The sequence below is a fragment of the Coregonus clupeaformis genome, chromosome 14 (genome assembly GCF_020615455.1).
Source record: "Coregonus clupeaformis isolate EN_2021a chromosome 14, ASM2061545v1, whole genome shotgun sequence".
Classification (NCBI taxonomy): Eukaryota; Metazoa; Chordata; class Actinopteri; order Salmoniformes; family Salmonidae; genus Coregonus; species Coregonus clupeaformis.
Window position 1 is genome coordinate 3419361 of NC_059205.1, and position 20598 is coordinate 3439958.

Genomic DNA, 20598 nt, shown 5'->3' on the forward strand with positions numbered 1-20598 from the left:
TGGGAGGCGTTACCTTGGCGATGCGCTCGTGCATGCGGGCCTTGCGGTCGTCCCCGCTGGCTTTGGCCTGGGCGCAGGCCTCCTGATACCGGTTTCTCCGCTGCTCCAGGGCCTCCAGCACGTCTTTAGGCTGGGCAGGGGCAGCGGAGGGGGCTGGAGGTGTGGAGGCAGGGGGATTGGGGCTCGAGGTCTGTCCAGGACCAGTCTCTTTTTCTGGGCCAGACAAGGCCGAGATGACCCCTAAAGACAGAGCAACGGATGATAAATGTTGACTTCAAATAGTTTAAAAAAAAGAAAAAAGGAAAGAAATCAAAACAACAACAACGTCTTAGAGACTGACAACTTTGACTCCACTTTGTCCAAAATGGCTCTATTTTTTATTTTACCAGGCAAGTCAGTTAAGAACAAATTCTTATTTACAATGATGGCCTACACCCTACATAGTACACTACTTCTGATAAGCACTACATAGGGACTAGGGTGCCATTCTCTGGTCTAAAGTAGTGCACTATATAGGGAATAGGGTTCCATTCTCTGGTCTAAAGTAGTGCACTATATAGGGAATAGGGTGCCATTCTCTGGTCTAAAGTAGTGCACTACATAGGGAATAGGGTGCCATTCTCTGGTCTAAAGTAGTGTACTATATAGGGAATAGGGTGCCATTCTCTGGTCTAAAGTATTGCACTATATAGGGAATAGGGTGCCATTCTCTGGTCTAAAGTAGTGTACTATATAGGGAATAGGGTGCAATTCTCTGGTCTAAAGTAGTGCACTATATAGGGACTAGGGTGCCATTTCAGATCAGTCCTGTGGTCAATCCTTACCCGAGGATAGTGAGGGTGGCAGGCAACTCAGGTCTACCTCCAGGCCCTTATCCAACGCTTCGATCACCGCGTCGAACCTCTGCAACCAAAAACACAGACAACAAGATATCACAATGGCAGCCTTTGTTGACTTCCTACATGTTTTGCATAACTCATAACCCCAGGGACGTCAGTGAGGAACAGGACAGAGAGAGAGAGAAAGCAGAATACAGCTGCCCTAGTTAACATTTACATTTTTACATTTACGTCATTTAGCAGACGCTCTTATCCAGAGCGACTTACAAATTGGTGCATTCACCTTATAGCCAGTGGGTTAACCACTTTACAATTGTTTTTTTGTTTTTTTCTGGGGGGTAGAAGGATTACTTTATCCTATCCCAGGTATTCCTTAAAGACACACGGAACACCTCTCTCCTCCAGCTACCATAACCCAGAGAACACCTCTCTCCTCCAGCTGCCTTAGTTAACACACAGAGAACACCTCTCTCCTCCAGCTGCCTTAGTTAACACACAGAGAACACCTCTCTCCTCCAGCTACCTTAGTTAACCCAGCGAACACCTCTCTCCTCCAGCTGCCTTAGTTAACCCAGAGAACACCTCTCTCCTCCAGCTACCTTAGTTAACACACAGAGAACACCTCTCTCCTCCAGCTGCCTTAGTTAACCCAGAGAACACCTTTTCTCCTCCAGCTGCCTTAACCCAGAGAACACCTCTCTCCTCCAGCTACCTTAGTTACCCAGAGAACACCTCTCTCCTCCAGCTGCCTTAGTTAACCCAGAGAACACCTCTCTCCTCCAGCTGCCTTAGTTAACACACAGAACACCTCTCTCCTCCAGCTGCCCTAGTTAACCCAGAGAACACCTCTCTCCTCCAGCTGCCTTAGTTAACACACAGAACACCTCTCTCCTCCAGCTGCCCTAGTTAACCCAGAGAACACCTCTCTCCTCCAGCTGCCTTAGTTAACACACAGAACACCTCTCTCCTCCAGCTGCCTTAGTTAACCCAGAGAACACCTCTCTCCTCCAGCTGCCTTAGTTAACACACAGAACACCTCTCTCCTCCAGCTGCCTTAGTTAACACAGAGAACACCTCTCTCCTCCAGCTGCCTTAGTTAACCCACAGAACACCTCTCTCCTCCAGCTACCTTAGTTAACACACAGAGAACACCTCTCTCCTCCAGCTGCCTTAGTTAACACACAGAACACCTCTCTCCTCCAGCTGCCTTAGTTAACCCAGAGAACACCTCTCTCCTCCAGCTGCCTTAGTTAACACACAGAACACCTCTCTCCTCCAGCTGCCTTAGTTAACACAGAGAACACCTCTCTCCTCCAGCTACCTTAGTTAACCCACAGAACACCTCTCTCCTCCAGCTACCTTAGTTAACCCAGAGAACACCTCTCTCCTCCAGCTACCTTAGTTAACACACAGAGAACACCTCTCTCCTCCAGCTGCCTTAGTTAACACACAGAGAACACCTCTCTCCTCCAGCTGCCTTAGTTACCCAGAGAACACCTCTCTCCTCCAGCTTCCTTAGTTAACACACAGAACACCTCTCTCCTCCAGCTGCCTTAGTTAACACACAGAACACCTCTCTCCTCCAGCTGCCTTAGTTAACCCAGAGAACACCTCTCTCCTCCAGCTACCTTAGTTAACCCACAGAACACCTCTCTCCTCCAGCTGCCTTAGTTAACCCAGAGAACACCTCTCTCCTCCAGCTGCCCTAGTTAACACACAGAGAACCTCTCTCCTCCAGCTACCTTAGTTAACACACAGATAACACCTCTCTCCTCCAGCTGCCCTAGTTAACACACAGAGAACACCTCTCTCCTCCAGCTGCCTTAGTTAACCCAGACAACACCTCTCTCCTCCAGCTGCCTTAGTTAACCCAGAGAACACCTCTCTCCTCCAGCTGCCCTAGTTAACACACATAGAACCTCTCTCCTCCAGCTACCTTAGTTAACACACAGATAACACCTCTCTCCTCCAGCTGCCTTAGTTAACACACAGAGAACACCTCTCTCCTCCAGCTGCCTTAACACAGAGAACACCTCTCTCCTCCAGCTGCCTTAGTTAACACACAGAGAACACCTCTCTCCTCCAGCTGCCTTAGTTAACCCAGAGAACACCTCTCTCCTCCAGCTGCCCTAGTTAACACACAGAGAACCTCTCTCCTCCAGCTACCTTAGTTAACACACAGATAACACCTCTCTCCTCCAGCTGCCCTAGTTAACACACAGAGAACACCTCTCTCCTCCAGCTGCCTTAGTTAACCCAGAGAACACCTCTCTCCTCCAGCTGCCTTAGTTAACCCAGAGAACACCTCTCTCCTCCAGCTGCCTTAGTTAACACACAGAGAACACCTCTCTCCTCCAGCTACCTTAGTTAACCCAGAGAACACCTCTCTCCTCCAGCTACCTTAGTTAACACACAGAGAACACCTCTCTCCTCCAGCTACCTTAGTTACCCAGAGAACACCTCTCTCCTCCAGCTGCCTTAGTTAACCCAGAGAACACCTCTCTCCTCCAGCTGCCTTAGTTAACACACAGAGAACACCTCTCTCCTCCAGCTGCCTTAGTTAACACAGAGAACACCTCTCTCCTCCAGCTGCCTTAGTTAACCCACAGAACACCTCTCTCCTCCAGCTACCTTAGTTAACACACAGAGAACACCTCTCTCCTCCAGCTGCCTTAGTTAACACACAGAACACCTCTCTCCTCCAGCTGCCTTAGTTAACCCAGAGAACACCTCTCTCCTCCAGCTGCCTTAGTTAACACACAGAACACCTCTCTCCTCCAGCTGCCTTAGTTAACACACAGAGAACACCTCTCTCCTCCAGCTGCCCTAGTTAACCCAGAGAACACCTCTCTCCTCCAGCTGCCTTAGTTAACACACAGAACACCTCTCTCCTCCAGCTGCCCTAGTTAACCCAGAGAACACCTCTCTCCTCCAGCTGCCTTAGTTAACACACAGAGAACACCTCTCTCCTCCAGCTGCCTTAGTTAACCCAGAGAACACCTCTCTCCTCCAGCTGCCTTAGTTAACACACAGAACACCTCTCTCCTCCAGCTGCCTTAGTTAACACAGAGAACACCTCTCTCCTCCAGCTGCCTTAGTTAACACACAGAACACCTCTCTCCTCCAGCTGCCTTAGTTAACCCAGAGAACACCTCTCTCCTCCAGCTGCCTTAGTTAACACACAGAGAACACCTCTCTCCTCCAGCTGCCTTAGTTAACCCAGAGAACACCTCTCTCCTCCAGCTACCTTAGTTAACCCACAGAACACCTCTCTCCTCCAGCTACCTTAGTTAACCCAGAGAACACCTCTCTCCTCCAGCTACCTTAGTTAACACACAGAGAACACCTCTCTCCTCCAGCTGCCTTAGTTAACACACAGAGAACACCTCTCTCCTCCAGCTGCCTTAGTTACCCAGAGAACACCTCTCTCCTCCAGCTTCCTTAGTTAACACACAGAACACCTCTCTCCTCCAGCTGCCTTAGTTAACACAGAGAACACCTCTCTCCTCCAGCTGCCTTAGTTAACACAGAGAACACCTCTCTCCTCCAGCTGCCGTAGTTAACCCACAGAGAACACCTCTCTCCTCCAGCTACCTTAGTTAACACACAGAGAACACCTCTCTCCTCCAGCTACCTTAGTTAACACACAGAACACCTCTCTCCTCCAGCTGCCTTAGTTACCCACAGAACACCTCTCTCCTCCAGCTGACTTAGTTAACACACAGAGAACACCTCTCTCCTCCAGCTGCCTTAGTTAACACACAGAGAACACCTCTCTCCTCCAGCTACCTTAGTTAACACACAGAACACCTCTCTCCTCCAGCTGCCTTAGTTACCCACAGAACACCTCTCTCCTCCAGCTGACTTAGTTAACACACAGAGAACACCTCTCTCCTCCAGCTGCCTTAACACAGAGAACACCTCTCTCCTCCAGCTGCCTTAGTTAACACACAGAGAACACCTCTCTCCTCCAGCTGCCTTAGTTAACCCAGAGAACACCTCTCTCCTCCAGCTGCCCTAGTTAACACACAGAGAACCTCTCTCCTCCAGCTACCTTAGTTAACACACAGATAACACCTCTCTCCTCCAGCTGCCCTAGTTAACACACAGAGAACACCTCTCTCCTCCAGCTGCCTTAGTTAACCCAGACAACACCTCTCTCCTCCAGCTGCCTTAGTTAACCCAGAGAACACCTCTCTCCTCCAGCTGCCCTAGTTAACACACATAGAACCTCTCTCCTCCAGCTACCTTAGTTAACACACAGATAACACCTCTCTCCTCCAGCTGCCTTAGTTAACACACAGAGAACACCTCTCTCCTCCAGCTGCCGTTAACACAGAGAACACCTCTCTCCTCCAGCTGCCTTAGTTAACACACAGCACTCTAGAACACCTCTCTCCTCCAGCTGCCTTAGTTAACCCAGAGAACACCTCTCTCCTCCAGCTGCCCTAGTTAACACACAGAGAACCTCTCTCCTCCAGCTACCTTAGTTAACACACAGATAACACCTCTCTCCTCCAGCTGCCCTAGTTAACACACAGAGAACACCTCTCTCCTCCAGCTGCCTTAGTTAACCCAGAGAACACCTCTCTCCTCCAGCTGCCTTAGTTAACCCAGAGAACACCTCTCTCCTCCAGCTGCCTTAGTTAACCCAGAGAACACCTCTCTCCTCCAGCTACCTTAGTTAACACACAGAGAACACCTCTCTCCTCCAGCTGCCCTAGTTAACCCACAGAACACCTCTCTCCTCCAGCTGCCTTAGTTACCCACAGAACACCTCTCTCCTCCAGCTGCCTTAGTTAACCCAGAGAACACCTCTCTCCTCCAGCTGCCCTAGTTAACACACAGAGAACACCTCTCTCCTCCAGCTACCTTAGTTAACACACAGAGAACACCTCTCTCCTCCAGCTACCTTAGTTAACCCAGAGAACACCTCTCTCCTCCAGCTGCCTTAGTTAACACACAGAACACCTCTCTCCTCCAGCTGCCTTAGTTAACCCAGAGAACACCTCTCTCCTCCAGCTGCCTTAGTTAACACACAGAACACCTCTCTCCTCCAGCTGCCTTAGTTAACCCAGAGAACACCTCTCTCCTCCAGCTGCCTTAGTTAACCCAGCGAACACCTCTCTCCTCCAGCTGCCCTAGTTAACACACAGAACACCTCTCTCCTCCAGCTGCCTTAGTTAACACACAGAGAACACCTCTCTCCTCCAGCTGCCTTAGTTAACACAGAGAACACCTCTCTCCTCCAGCTACCTTAGTTAACACACAGAGAACACCTCTCTCCTCCAGCTGCCTTAGTTAACACACAGAGAACACCTCTCTCCTCCAGCTACCTTAGTTACCCAGAGAACACCTCTCTCCTCCAGCTACCTTAGTTAACACACAGAGAACACCTCTCTCCTCCAGCTACCTTAGTTACCCAGAGAACACCTCTCTCCTCCAGCTACCTTAGTTAACACACAGAGAACACCTCTCTCCTCCAGCTACCTTAACACAGAGAACACCTCTCTCCTCCAGCTACCTTAGTTAACCCAGAGAACACCTCTCTCCTCCAGCTACCTTAGTTAACCCAGAGAACACCTCTCTCCTCCATCTTCTACAGTAGGCAACAAGCCTGCTGTTAATACTCTCCATGCATCACTTTGTAAGATAACTGCTAAGTTGTAAATAGTGGATAGACCAAAAAAACGTTTATCAGGCTCATCTCCAAAAGATAATAAATTAATCCACTTGCTTATTCCTGTCAGTGCCTAAGCTATATGCCTATCCTTTACATTCTAACAGAAAAAAAAAAAAGGTAATACTTTTTTTATCACCAACACATTAAAAAAATTTGACCTTGCTGGTCCTGAAGTAGAGCTTGACTTGTTCCATGTCTCCTTGCTGCTTGGCTTTCAGAGCTGCCACCTTATACTCTCTCTGTCTGCCTAACAGCATCGCCTTGGTGGCGTCGCCTACTGTGGGCTCATCTGATGAGAACAAAACACACACAAACAAAAGAAAGACAGCATTCATAACACATCCAGGAGTGGTGTACTTCGTGTTGACTTTCAGATTTAAAAATTAATTTGGTTGGAGGCAGGTGATTCTTGTTTACTGTGTCATTTATCTAAAATCGGTGGTATATTACAGGTGTCTACATGGTAAAAAAATAACTATTGATTGATTGAAATTCTTGACTGACTTGTGAGTCACAACAGTAACATAATCATTTATTGATTGACTTCCTGTGTGACCTGTGCTGGCCTGCCCAGTCTCCTCCTCCTCCTCCGTGCTGCCGACAGTGGCCAGGGTGGCGGTAGATGACAGCTCCTCCTCACTGCTGGGTGATACTGCCTCAGGGGAGACGGGTAACAACTCAGCAGGAGCAGCAGCCTCTGGCTCCCCCTGCTGGTCTGGAGGTGTCGGTTCAGGAACAGAGGGTCGAGGGGGAGGAGCACGTCGTGGGGGCGGGGCGGTGGAGGTGGGGGCTCCACCGGCTACAGGTGGGGGGATATCAGCCTCATCCACCTTCCTCCCCTTCTTCAATGAGACCAGCATGGACTCCAGGGTCTGTGGAGAAACACACAAGGATAACGAGACGGAGGTTTTAGGACTTTAGCTCAGAGGTAGTCAACCCTCCTGCTAGGACCATTAGCAAATTGTCTCAGAGTAGGAGACTGTGGCGATCTTGGATCAGGTCCTTCCCGACCATATCTTATTAATTATGATTAAAGGCAAACTGATTGTAGATCAGTGCTTACTGTGAGAAGCGTTGTGAATACAGGCTCTGGAGCGCAACAAGGAGTACAGGCCTTTTTGCTCCAGCTCTACACAAACACAGCAGACATAAAGAGAGTTTGTAGTGATCTACAAAAAGGGCATCACTACCTGGAGCCCTCGGTTGTATCTCCGTGCTTTAGAGGACTCCCCTGAGGCCTTGGCGCTGGCTTCAGCTGTCCGGTACATGGTCAGTCTCTCCTCTAAGGTGTGCTGCAGACTGCCTGGTACTGCGGGAGGAGCCCTGCTGACCTGATGAGAACAACAACAACCAAGTTTGATAATACAGCGTTCATGTGTACTGTGAAGTATTGTATATACAGGTTTCTGATAATACAGCGTTCATGTGTACTGTGAAGTATTGTATATACAGGTTTCTGATAATACAGCGTTCATGTGTACTGTGAAGTATTGTATATACAGGTTTCTGATAATACACACGTTACAGTGCATTCAGGAAGCATTCATACCCCTGAATCAACACGTTACAGTGCATTCAGGAAGCATTCATACCCCTGAATCAACACGTTACAGTGCATTCAGGAAGCATTCATACCCCTGAATCAACACGTTACAGTGCATTCAGGAAGCATTCATACCCCTGAATCAACACGTTACAGTGCATTCAGGAAGCATTCATACCCCTGAATCAACACGTTACAGTGCATTCAGGAAGTATTCATACCCCTTGACTTATTGCACGTTGTGTTACAGACTGATTTCAAAATTGATTACATTTATTTTTAATCTCACCCATCTATACAAAATATGCCATAATGAGTGAAAACATGGTTTCTTTCCTCTACGGCAACTGAGTTTAGGAAGGACGCCTGTATCTTTGTATTGACTGGGTGTATTGATACACCATCCAAAGTGTAATTAATAACGTCACCATGCTCAAAGGGATATTCAATGTCTGCTTTTTTTTGTTTTACCCATCTACCAATAGGTGTCCTTATTCGCGAGGCATTGGAAAACCTCTTTGGTCTTTGTGGTTGGATCTGTATTTGAAATTCACTGCTCGACTGAGGGACCTTACAGATAATTGTATGTGCGGCGTACAGAGATGAGGTAGTCATTCAAAAATCATGTTACACACTTCTATTGCCCATGAAACTTATTATGTGACTTGTTAAGCACATTTTTATTCCTGAACTAATTTAGTCTTGCCATAACAAATGGGTTGAATACTTATTAACTCAAGACATTTCAGTTTTTCATTAAATTTGTAAAATAAACAAAAAACATAATTCCACTTTGACATTATGGGGTAGTGTGTGTAGGCCAGTGACATTTAATCAATTTTAAATTCAGGCTGTAACACAACAAAATGTTTAAAAAGTCAAGGGGTGTGAATACTTTCTGAAGGCACTGTATGTGACCTTCTGAGTTGGAAAAAGAAATGGGAAGCCCAGGGTACAACACTGATTCTGATTTGATAATGTATGTGATATCAATAGAGAGGTATACTTTCTGGGTGATTTAAATATTGACTGGCTTTCATCAGGCTGCCCACTCAAGAGAAACCTTCAAACTCTAACTAGTGCCTGTAACCTGGTTCAGGTTATCAATCAACCTACCAGGGTAGTTACAAACAGTACAGGAAATTGACTGTGTCCATAAGGTGTAGATAGTAAGAATAGGCTGGAAGTAGAGGCCTGGGCATTGTTATTCACTAATTTACCCCAAGTAGGGAAAGGATGGCGGGGTTGAAAAGTAATAAAGGGGAGTATATATATAAAAAACATGGGGGATTGGAAGTGATGCAGACAATTACATTGATAGAAGTTACAATCTGCAATATTAAGCTGATCTACCCCCAAAACAAAAAATAACAAAAAATTACAGTACAGGAATGAAATCCTCAACATGTATTGATCACATCTTTACTAATGCTGCAGAAATGTGTTTGAAAGCAGTATCCAAATCCATCGGATGTATTGATCACAATATAGTAGCCATATCTAGGAAAACCAAAGTTCCAAAGGCTGGGCCTAATATAGTGTATAAGAGGTCATACAAGAAGTTCTGTAGTGATTCATATGTTGTTGATGTGAAGAATATTTGTTGGTCTGTGGTGTGTAATGACGAGCAACCAGACGCTGCACTTGACACATTTATGAAATCGCTTATCCCAGTTCCTAATAAGCATGCACCCATTAAGAAAATGACTGTAAAAACTGTTAAATCCCCTTTGATTGTTGAGGAATTCAAAAATGGTATGGTTGAGAGGGATGAGGCAAATGAGATAGCAAAAAGGTCTGTCTGCACAACCGATTGGCAAACGTGCTGCAAATTGAGAAATCATGTGACTAAACTGAATAAAAAGAAGAAGAAACTCCACTATGAAACAAAGATAAATGACATAAAGAATGATAGTAAAAAGCTTTGGAGCTTTCTGAAAGACATAAGTAAGTGTGGAAGAGGTGAACAAAAGTATTGTTGTCTATCAACAATGACAGGCCACCGGTGTCTGACAACTTGGATGGAAAATTACTGAGGATAATAGCGGACGATATTGCCACTCCTATTTACCATATTTTCAATCTAAGCCTACTAGAAAGTGTGCCCCCTCAGGCCTGGAGGGAAGCAAGAGTCATTCCGCTACCTAAGAATAGTAAAGCCCTCTTTACTGGCTCAAACAGCCGACCAATCAGCCTGTTACCAACCCTTAGTAAACTATTGGGAAAAAATTGTGTTTGACCAGATACAATGCTATTTCACAGTAAACAAATAGACAACAGACTTTCAGCACGCTTATAGAGAAGGACATTCAACAAGCACAGCACTTACACAAATGACTGATTGGCTGAGAGAAATGGATGATAAAAAGATTGTGGAAGCTGTTTTGTTAGACTTCAGTGCGGCTTTTGACATTATCGATCATAGTCTGCTGCTGGAAAAACGTATGTGTTATGGCTTTACACCCCCAGCTATATTGTGGATAAAGAGTTACCTGTCTAACAGAACACAGAGGGTGTTCTTTAATGGAAGCCTCTCCAACATAATCCATGGTAGAATCAGGAATTCCCCAGGGCAGCTGTCTAGGCCCATTACTTTTTTCAATCTTTACTAACGACATGCCACTGGCTTTGAGTAAAGCCAGTGTGTCTATGTATGCAGATGACTCAACACTATACACATCAGCTGCTACAGCAACTGAAATAACTGCAACACTTAATAAAGAGTTGCAGTTAGTTTCAGAATGGGTGGCAAGGAATAAGTTATTCCTAAATATTTCAAAAACTAAAAGCAAGTATATAGGTTATAGGTTGAGAGCTTTTGTGAAAGAGCACAGTTAGAAAGATATGGCATATAGAAACAAACCGGATGGACATCATGAAAATGATCGGAGAGGTTGAGGGTAGAGGAAGTTCAGGAGTAAAAACAAACAAAATATAATTATTGTAAAATTGACTGTGTCCATAAAATGTAAATAGTATGTATAAGCTGGAAGTAGAGGCCTAAGCGTTGTTGTTCACTAGTTTACTCCAATTAGGGAAGGGGTGCTGGGGTTGGAAAGTAATAAAGGGAAATATTTTTTTAAAGGAGATATATATATATATTTGCGAGAAAAAAAACATAGGGGATTGGAAGTGATGCAGACAATTACATTGATGGAAGTTACAATCTATCTGCAATATTAAAGCTGATCTACCCAATAAAAATAAATATATTTTTTAAAGCATTGTATTTGGGACAAAACATTAACTAAACCTCAACTAGGTCTTGTAATGAATAATGTGGAAATTGAGCAAGTTGAGGTGACTAAACTGCTTGGAGTAACCCTGGATTGTAAACTGTTATGGTCAAAACATATTGATACAACAACATCTAGGATGGGGAAAAGTCTGTCTATAATAAAGAGCTGCTCTGCATTCTTAACAGCGCTATCAACAAGGCAGGTCCTACAGGTTCTAGTTGTCGCACCTGGACTACTGTTCAGTCGTGTAGTCAGGTGCCACAAAGAGGGACTTGGGAAAATTGCAATTGGCTCAGGACAGGGCAGCACGGCTGGCCCTTGGATGTACACAGAGCGCTAACAAAATGAAGGAGAGATTGACTTCATCACTACTTGTATTTGTGAGAGGTATTGACATGTTGAATGAACCGAGCTGTCTGTCTGAACTACTAGCACACAGCTCGGACACCCATGCATACCCCACAAGACACGCCACCAGAGGTCTCTTCACAGTCCTCAAGTCCAGAACAGACTATGGGAGGCGCACAGTACTACATAGAGCCATGACTACATGGAACTCTATTCCACATCAGGTAACTGATGCAAGCAGTAAAATAAGATTTTTAAAAAACAGTTTAAAATAAAGCTTACGGAACAGCGGGGACTGTGAAGCAACACAACCAGACACATGCACACGATAACATACACACTTGTACACATGGATTGTGTGTTATAGATACAGTGCATTCAGAAAGTATTCAGACCCCTTCTTCCACATTTTGTTACGTTACGGCCTTATTCTAAAATGGATTAAATAAATGTTTTCCCTCATCAATCTACACACAATACCCCATAATGACAAAACTAAAACAGCATCATACCCAAGAAGATTTGAGGCTGTAATCGCTGCCAAAGGTGCTTCAACAAAGTACTGAGTAAAGGGTCTGAATACTTATGAAAATGTCATTTCAGTTGTTTTTTTTTGTACATTTGCAAAAAAATTCTACAAACCTGTTTTTGCTTTGTCATTACGGGGTATTGTGTGTAGATTGATGAGGGGGGAAAAAAACAATAATCCATTTTAGAATAAGGCTGTAACTTAACAAAATGTGGAAAAAGTCAAGGGGTCTGAATACTTTCCGAATTCACTGTATGCGGTAGTAGAGTAGAGGCCTGAGGGTACACACTTAATATATTGTGAAATCTGTTATGAATGTATTGTAATGTTTTTAAATGTATAACTGCCTTAACTGTGCTAGACCCCAGGAAGAGTAGGGGATCCATAATAAATACAAATACAGTAATCAAAAAGGTTGTTGGTTCGAATCCCAAGCATAGGTGAAAAATCTGTCAATGTGCCTTTGAGCAAGGCACTTAACCCTAGTTGCTCATGTAAGTCTAAATTACAAAAAATGTAAAAAATGTAAGCCCGGGTTAAAAGACAGAGTCTGAGTGAGTCACATTATCTGAGTGATAAGCAACAACATTATACCTTATACAAACTAACACAAGCAGTCTATTTCATGTGCTACTATTAAGTTCAGCCATTTCAAACTGACAAAATCCAGTATTGTGACATAAGTGAAAGAGGATTCACACATTCTAGTATCGTAAAATAGTATTTCACTCCACTTGTTTGCCAGAGTCTGTTGAAAATCGAAATGAAGTGCTGTTTGCATGTAGTTGATGCTACTCTGATTAGTGATGTGAGTAACAAGACCATAATACTTATTGTATGCTTCAGTATTTCATACACACAGCTAACACTGTCAAATCTAAAGCCACACGCTGGCATTGCAGATACAACTTAGTGTGCGTTTCTGTAGGCAGGAGATGTGAGTTACCTGTGGTGGTGATCGTGGCGTCTCTTCCGGGGAGGTGGGGGTCACATCATCCTCCGTTTCCTCATCGGCCACTACTTCCTGCAGCTCAGCCTGGTAACAGGCAGTCAGGCAAAAACACAACGTGTTTATCACAGGGTGAACGCAACACAGCGACACACAACACAGTCAGTCGTACGCACACACACCATCAAAATAAGTAAAGGATCATCAAAAATAGATTGAGCTAAACCCAAAACAGTTACCAGTAAATCTTCATCATCTTCCAGGTCGTCATCATCCTCATCATCATGGTATATCTCCTTCATACACTCCTCTGCCATTCTGGCTATATTCTCCATAGGTAAGGGGGCTAGGACAGGGAGACATATCAATTAATGAGACATATCAGTGAAGTAATCAGCGGGATACATTTATAAATTAACAGGGGGTTCATCTTGCGATAAAAATTTTAAAAAGTATTTGCCCCCTTTCTAATTTTCTCTACTTTTGCATATTTGTGATACTGAATGTTATCAGATCTTCAACCAAAACCTAATATTAGATAAAGGGAACATAAGTGAACAAATAACACAACAATTACATATTTATTTCATAAACAAAGTTATGCAACACCCAATTCCCCTGTGTTTAAAAGTAACTGCCCCCTTAGATTCAATAACTGGTTGTGCCACCTTTAGCTGCAATGACTCCAACCAAATGCTTCCTGTAGTTGTTGATCAGTCTCTCACGTCACTGTGGAGGAATTTTGGCACACTCTTCCATGCAGAACTGCTTTAACTCAGTGACGTGTGGGTTTTCAAGCATGAACTGCTCGTTTCAAGTCCTGCCACAACATCTCAATTGGGATTAGGTCTGGACTTTGACTAGGCCATTCCAAAACTTCCAATTTGTTGCTTTTTAGCTATTTTCATGTAGACTTGATTGTGTGTTTGGGATCATTGTCTTGCTGCATGACCCAGCTGCGCTTCAGCTTCAGCTCACAGACGGATGGTCTGACATTCTCCTCTAGAATTCTCTGATACAGAGCAGAATTCATGGTTCCTTCTATTAAGGCAAGTCGTCCAGGTCCTGAGGCAGCAAAGCATCCCCAAACCATCACACCACCACCACCACCATGCTTGACCTTTGGTATGATGTTCTTACTGTGGAATTCAGTGTTTGGTTTTCGCCAGGCATAATGGGACCCATCTTGACCAAAAAGTTGACTCAAGTTTGCCAAAAAGCACCTGGATGATCATCAAGATTCTTGGAAGAACGTTCTATGGACAGATGATTCAAAAGTATAACTTTTTGTACGACATGGTTCCAGTAATGCCTGGTGAAAATCACACTCTGCATTCCACAGTAAGAACATCATACCAAAGGTCAAGCATGGTGGTGGTGGTGTGATGGTTTGGGGATGCTTCGCTGCCTCAGGACCTGGACGACTTCCCTTAATAGAAGGAACCATGAATTCTGCTCTGTATCAGAGAATTCTACAGGAGAATGTCAGGCCATCCGTCTGTGAGCTGAAGCGCAGCTGGGTCATGCAGCAAGACAATGATCCAAAACACACAATCAAGTCTACATGAAAATTGCTAAAAAGCAACAAATTGGACGTTTTGGAATGGCCTAGTCAAAGTCCAGACCTAATCCCAATTGAGATGTTGTGGCAAGATTTGAAACTAGCAGTTCATGCTTGAAAACCCACACGTCACTTAGTTAAAGCAGTTCTGCGTGGAAGAGTGGGCCAAAATTCCTCCACAGCGACGTGAGAGACTGATCAACAACTACAGGAAGCATTTGGTTGGAGTCATTGCAGCTGGGGCAAAGATTTACATTCCAACAGGACAATGACCCCAAGCATACCGCCAAAGCGACGCTGGAAAGCCCAGACTTAAATCCCATTGAAAAGCTATGGAAAGACTTGAAGATTGCTATTCACCGCCGCTCCCCATCAAACTTAACAGAGCTTCAGAAAATCTGCAAGGAAGAATGGGAGAAAATCCTCAAATCCAGATGGGCAAAGCTGATATACATACCCAAGGAGCCTCAAAGCTTTCATCGTCACAGGTGTGAATACTTATGTAGAGGAGATATATCTGTATTTCATTTAAAATACATTTGCTACAATTTCTACAAACGCAGGTAGCTTAGTGGGTAAGAGCGTTGTGCCAGTAACCGAAAGGTCGCTGGTTCTAATCCCCGAGCCGACTAGGTGAAAAATCTGTCGATGTGCCCTTGAGCAAGGCACTTAACCCTAATTGCTCCTGTAAGTCGCTCTGGATAAGAGCGTCTGCTAAATGACTAAAATGCAAATGTCACTTTGTCATTATGGGGTATTGTGTGTAGATGGGTGAGAAAGTCAAGAGGTATGAATACTTTCTGAAGGCTGTATAGTTCTTGTATAGTTGCCTCAACAACAAAGTGTGTGGAGACGTACCTTTCTGCTTTAGCCTCCCTGCGGTAGGCTTTCCCCCAGTGAGCGCTGATAACTCGGCCTCTAGATCAGCATCATCCACAGTCGGATCATCCATGTCCTGAGTCATCTCCTCTGGGTTGAAGTCCAAAAACAAACCCATCTGGAACCAAGGATGGTGAACAGTGAGATAGGATAGCTAGTGTGTGTGTGAGAGAGAGGATAACCAGCCAGCCTCCTCGTTGTCATGTTATGTCATGCCACAAACACAGGGGATGTGTCCCTCACCTGTTTGGCTGCAGCTGCGCCCTGGCCCTTTGGCAATGGAGCCCTCTTCTTCTTCCCGAACATACTGCTAGTTTTAAAACACCCCTAAGCCGGAGGAATTAAACCGTCCCAAGAGATCTGGGGAAAAAAACAGAAGATGACAGACTAACGTTAGCTAGATAGCTAGCTAGTTATGTTGCTACGCCAACGTTAGCTAGTTAACACTACTAACCAGCGTTAGTAAGTTCTACTTACATTTACATTTTAGTCATTTAGCAGACGCTCTTATCCAGAGCGACTTAGTGAGTGCATACATTTTTTTTATACTGGCCCCCCGTGGGAAACGAACCCACAACCCTGGCGTTGCAAGCGCCATGTTCTACCAACTGAGCTACAGGGGACAACAAAAGTGTTTGACTTGCGCTCTATGAACCTTTGGAGCCATTTCATTTTAGTTCCATTGTACAAACTACTTCAAGCACAGCTCATGTTTTCTTTTTTAGTATTTGATGGATGGAAAAATATATATACAAATCTAACGTTTATGCAGTCAATCTCTATTCATACCTCATTTTATTTTACGAGAGTGAAGCCTGAGAGCTGAGGCTAACCTGAAGGACAGTACACTTACTTGTGCGATAACTGCAATACCTAGTTTATACAATACACCTACTTCAAGTTGCTAACGAGACAGTTGCAGGTGCAGCAGGTCATGTAAGCAACGGTTACCGCCCCAGCATTAGCAAGTTAACTAACTAAAACATTGAGGCTAGTAGCTAGCTAGTTAGTACCACTATTTTACTAAGATAGCTAACGTTACACAGACAGTGGGTTTGCTTGATAGCTAATGATGCAACCATCTCGTGACAAGCAAAACCACCTCCCCCGATTTAGCTAGCTACCTTACGTTTGCTATCAGCTAACGTTAGCTAGCTAGCTACTTCGGTGTTTTTAGCCAACTAACTAACCATAACACTTGCTAGTAGCAAACTATCTGTGGGTAGTAGCTAACGACGTTAGTACGACCATGTCCTTACCTGCTCATTCACCACGAAGCAAGGTACTTTCCTTCAGGATAAACGTAAAATCTCCAGCCAGCGACCAGTAGGCTGTTTTCAGACTGACTCCCAAATTCTTCTTCTTCGTGTGAATTTCCGGCGGACTGACCGCTGTGTTGCGTCTTACTGCCTTCCGCAGGTCTCCCAACTCCTCAGTAAGGGAAGTAGCTGTTGGCTGTCTAAAAGTCAAGTCATTTATATAATTGGCCATGTGCATGTAATTGTGATGGACTCTGTAGGAGAGAGGAATAACGTCGTGGGAGAGACAAAAAGTGAGTAAAAAAACACACTAAATATGTTTAAAACTACAAATGAACTTTCTTCTGTCCATTTTTTTTTTTTTTTAATGTCACAATTCCAACCCTCCTCTTTTATCCGGGCTTGGGACCGGCAAAAGTGACCCAAAAGAGACACTGGCGGAGTTACTTATTTTATTTTATTTTTTTAAGTTTATTTTTCTTAAGTTTGGTTTGGTTTTTAACCTTATGGTCCACTTAGGAGCCTACAACAAGTCACAGTAAAACATGAAAATTTTTAACCATTACAATTTTGTGTATACAATCTACATTAACAATCTAAATGGACCAAAAAGAGACAATTGAAAAAACTGTCAATGGCAATGTGAGAAAATGATGGTAACTAGTCTGGCCCTAATTCAGGTTAATTGTTTTTTTCAGGACCTTAATGTGCTTCTTCTTGAGCCACTCCTTTGTTGCCTTGGCCGTGTGTTTTGGGTCATTGTCATGCTGGAATACCCATCCACGACCCATTTTCAATGCCCTGGCTGAGGGAAGGAGGTTCTCACCCAAGATTTGACTGTACATGGCCCCGTCCATCGTCCCTTTGATGCGGTGAAGTTGTCCTGTCCCCTTAGCAGAAAAACACCCCCAAAGCATAATGTTTCCACCTCCATGTTTGACGGTGGGGATGGTGTTCTTGGGGTCATAGGCAGCATTCCTCCTCCTCCAAACACGGCGAGTTGAGTTGATGCCAAAGAGCTCAATTTTGGTCTCATCTGACCACAACACTTTCACCAAGTTCTCCTCTGAATCATTCAGATGTTCATTGGCAAACTTCAGACGGCCCTGTATATGTGCTTTCTTGAGCAGGGGGACCTTGCGGGCGCTGCAGGATTTCAGTCCTTCACGGCGTAGTGTGTTACCAATTGTTTTATTGGTGACTATGGTCCCAGCTGCCTTGAGATCATTGACAATATCCTCCCGTGTAGTTCTGGGCTGATTCCTCACCGTTCTCATGATCATTACAACTCCACGAGGTGAGATCTTGCATGGAGCCCCAGGCCGAGGGAGATTGACAGTTATTTTGTGTTTCTTCCATTTGCGAATAATCGCACCAACTGTTGTCACCTTCTCACCAAGCTGCTTGGCGATGGTCTTGTAGCCCATTCCAGCCTTGTGTAGGTCTACAATTTTGTCCCTGACATCCTTGGAGAGCTCTTTGGTCTTGGCCGTGGTGGAGAGTTTGGAATCAGATTGATTGATTGCTTCTGTGGACAGATGTCTTTTATACAGGTAACAAGCTGAGATTAGGAGCACTCCCTTTAAGAGTGTGCTCCTAATCTCAGCTCGTTACCTGTATAAAATAATATAATATGCCATTTAGCAGATGCTTTTATCCAAAGCGACTTACAGTCATGTGTGCATACATTTTTACGTATGGGTGGTCCCGGGGATCGAACCCACTACCCTGGCGTTACAAGCGCCATGCTCTACCAATTGAGCTACAGAGGACCACATGTGCAACTAGAGAAAACAAATAAATTCTAGACCACCTTCATTCCACACACAGAGACTCATACAAAGCTCTCCCTCGCCCTCCATTTGGCAAATCTGATCATAATTCTATCCTCCTGCTTCCTGTTTACAAGCAAAAACACCTGGGAGCCAGAAATCTTTCTGATTGAGAGGGGGTCAAATACTTATTTCCCTCATTAAAATGCAAATCCATTTTTGACATGCGTTTTTCTGTTTTTTGTTGTTGTTATTTTGTCTCTCACTGTTCAAATAAACCTACCATTAAAATTATAGACTGATCATTTCTTTGTCAGTGGGCAAACGTACAAAATCAGCAGGGGATCAAATACTTTTTTCCCTCACTGTAGGTCCTGGATGGCAGGAAGCTCGGCCCCAGTGATGTACTGGCCTTTTCCTGTAGTCCACGATTAGCTCCTTTGTCTTGCTCACATTGAGGGAGAGGTTGTTGTCCTGGCACCACACTGCCAGGTCTCTGCCCTCCTCCCTATAGGCTGTCTCATTGTTGTCGGCGATCAGGCCTACCACTGTTGTGTCGTCAGCAAACTTAATGATGGTGTTGGAGTCGTGCTTGGCCATGCAGTCTTGGGTGAACAGGGAGTACAGGAGGGGACTAAGAACGCACCCCTGAGGGGCCCCCGTGTTGAGGATCAGCGTGGCAGATGTGTTGTTATCTACCCTTACCACCTGGGGGCGGCCCGTCAGGAAGTCCAGGATCCAGTTGCAGAGGGAGGTGTTTAGTCCCAGGGTCCTTAGCTTAGTGATGAGCTTTGTGGGCACTATGGTGTTGAACGCTGAGCTGTAGTCAATGAACAGGATTCTCACATAGGTGTTCCTTTTGTCCAGGTGGGAAAGGGCAGTGTGGAGTGCGATTGTGATTGCGTCATCTGTGGATCTATTGAGGCGGTATGCGAATTGGAGTGGGTCTAGGGTTTCCGGGATGATGGTGTTGATGTGAGCCATGACCAGCCTTTCAAAGCACTTCATGGCTACCGACGTGAGTGCTACGGGGCGGTAATCATTTAGGCAGGTTACCTTCGCTTCCTTGGACACAGGGACTATGGTGGTCTGCTTGAAACATGTAGGTATTACAGACGGTCAGGGAGAGGTTGAAAATGTCAGTGAAGATCACATCTATCTTCTGTGATTTCCTCTCCATCAGTGCAGTGCAGTTGATCACCATGGCTATAAATGCATGAAATCCAACCTTACAAAACTCATCCTCTCTGGATCTCCATCTTCAGGCCTCACTAGGGGGCTCCCAGTCAAATCCCTCATTCTTGGGGTATCCTCTACTCTCCTTACTGCCTCAGTATATGAAACCTTCTTCCCTACTCGAACTCTGGCAATCTCAACTTGTCTCTCTCGTACTTTGCACTTTGGATCCTCAGCTGCATGGGCGCCCCAGTCTACACACAGTGCTTTCTCAACCCCAACTTCACACTTGCTCTGACTATGCCCTCCTACACACTTTCCACATCCTGGGATCTCCATATGACCACAAGAATACTTGGCACCTAAAGCCCCTTAGCGGGTTCGGAACAAACACCCTCACAGAATAGCTAATATACCCTAGCCTGACCTTACCAGGTAGAAACTCAATTTCAAAGCTCAACAAGACAGACAGGATATTCTCCATCTCACCGTTTCTACTGGGTCTGCGTCTCACCAAATGGCGGGCGTCACAAACTCCAGGAATATTTTTTCTCATCTTATCCACCCCTCTTTTCAGCGGCGCCCTGCTCCGGAGAGCAAAGCACAACACAGGTCGAGACACGCGATGCCCTGCTGCCTCTTGGTGGAGGATACACAAACAATCGAAACTCTCGAAACATTGACGGATGTAACAGTTCCCAGATTGTCCTTTACCCAGCCTGAAACAACATATGGGTCAGCCAAAACCTCACTTCTACCTGTCCAAAATCATCTCCGGTAGGATTCTCAGGGCAAATGTTGTAAATCTAACACCACACCTG

The 20598-nt window shown here is 44.9% G+C and overlaps 1 protein-coding gene across 1 annotated transcript in view; it reads right to left on the reverse strand.

Annotated features, from left to right (window-relative positions):
• The window catches only part of cc2d1b (coiled-coil and C2 domain containing 1B), a 44308-nt gene extending 27212 nt beyond the window's left edge, over window positions 1-17096 (reverse strand). Inside the window, exons 1-11 of the mRNA XM_045224627.1 lie at window positions 16830-17096; window positions 15814-15930; window positions 15550-15688; window positions 13370-13476; window positions 13128-13217; window positions 12295-12303; window positions 7713-7853; window positions 7079-7394; window positions 6681-6811; window positions 825-903; window positions 14-240 (exon numbers count right to left, since the gene is read on the reverse strand). Of these exons, the coding sequence (XP_045080562.1) occupies window positions 14-240; window positions 825-903; window positions 6681-6811; window positions 7079-7394; window positions 7713-7853; window positions 12295-12303; window positions 13128-13217; window positions 13370-13476; window positions 15550-15688; window positions 15814-15876 (1302 nt within the window). The 5' untranslated portion in view covers window positions 15877-15930; window positions 16830-17096. The remainder of the gene's footprint in view (window positions 1-13; window positions 241-824; window positions 904-6680; window positions 6812-7078; window positions 7395-7712; window positions 7854-12294; window positions 12304-13127; window positions 13218-13369; window positions 13477-15549; window positions 15689-15813; window positions 15931-16829) is intronic.
• Between the last annotated feature and the right edge of the window lie 3502 nt (window positions 17097-20598).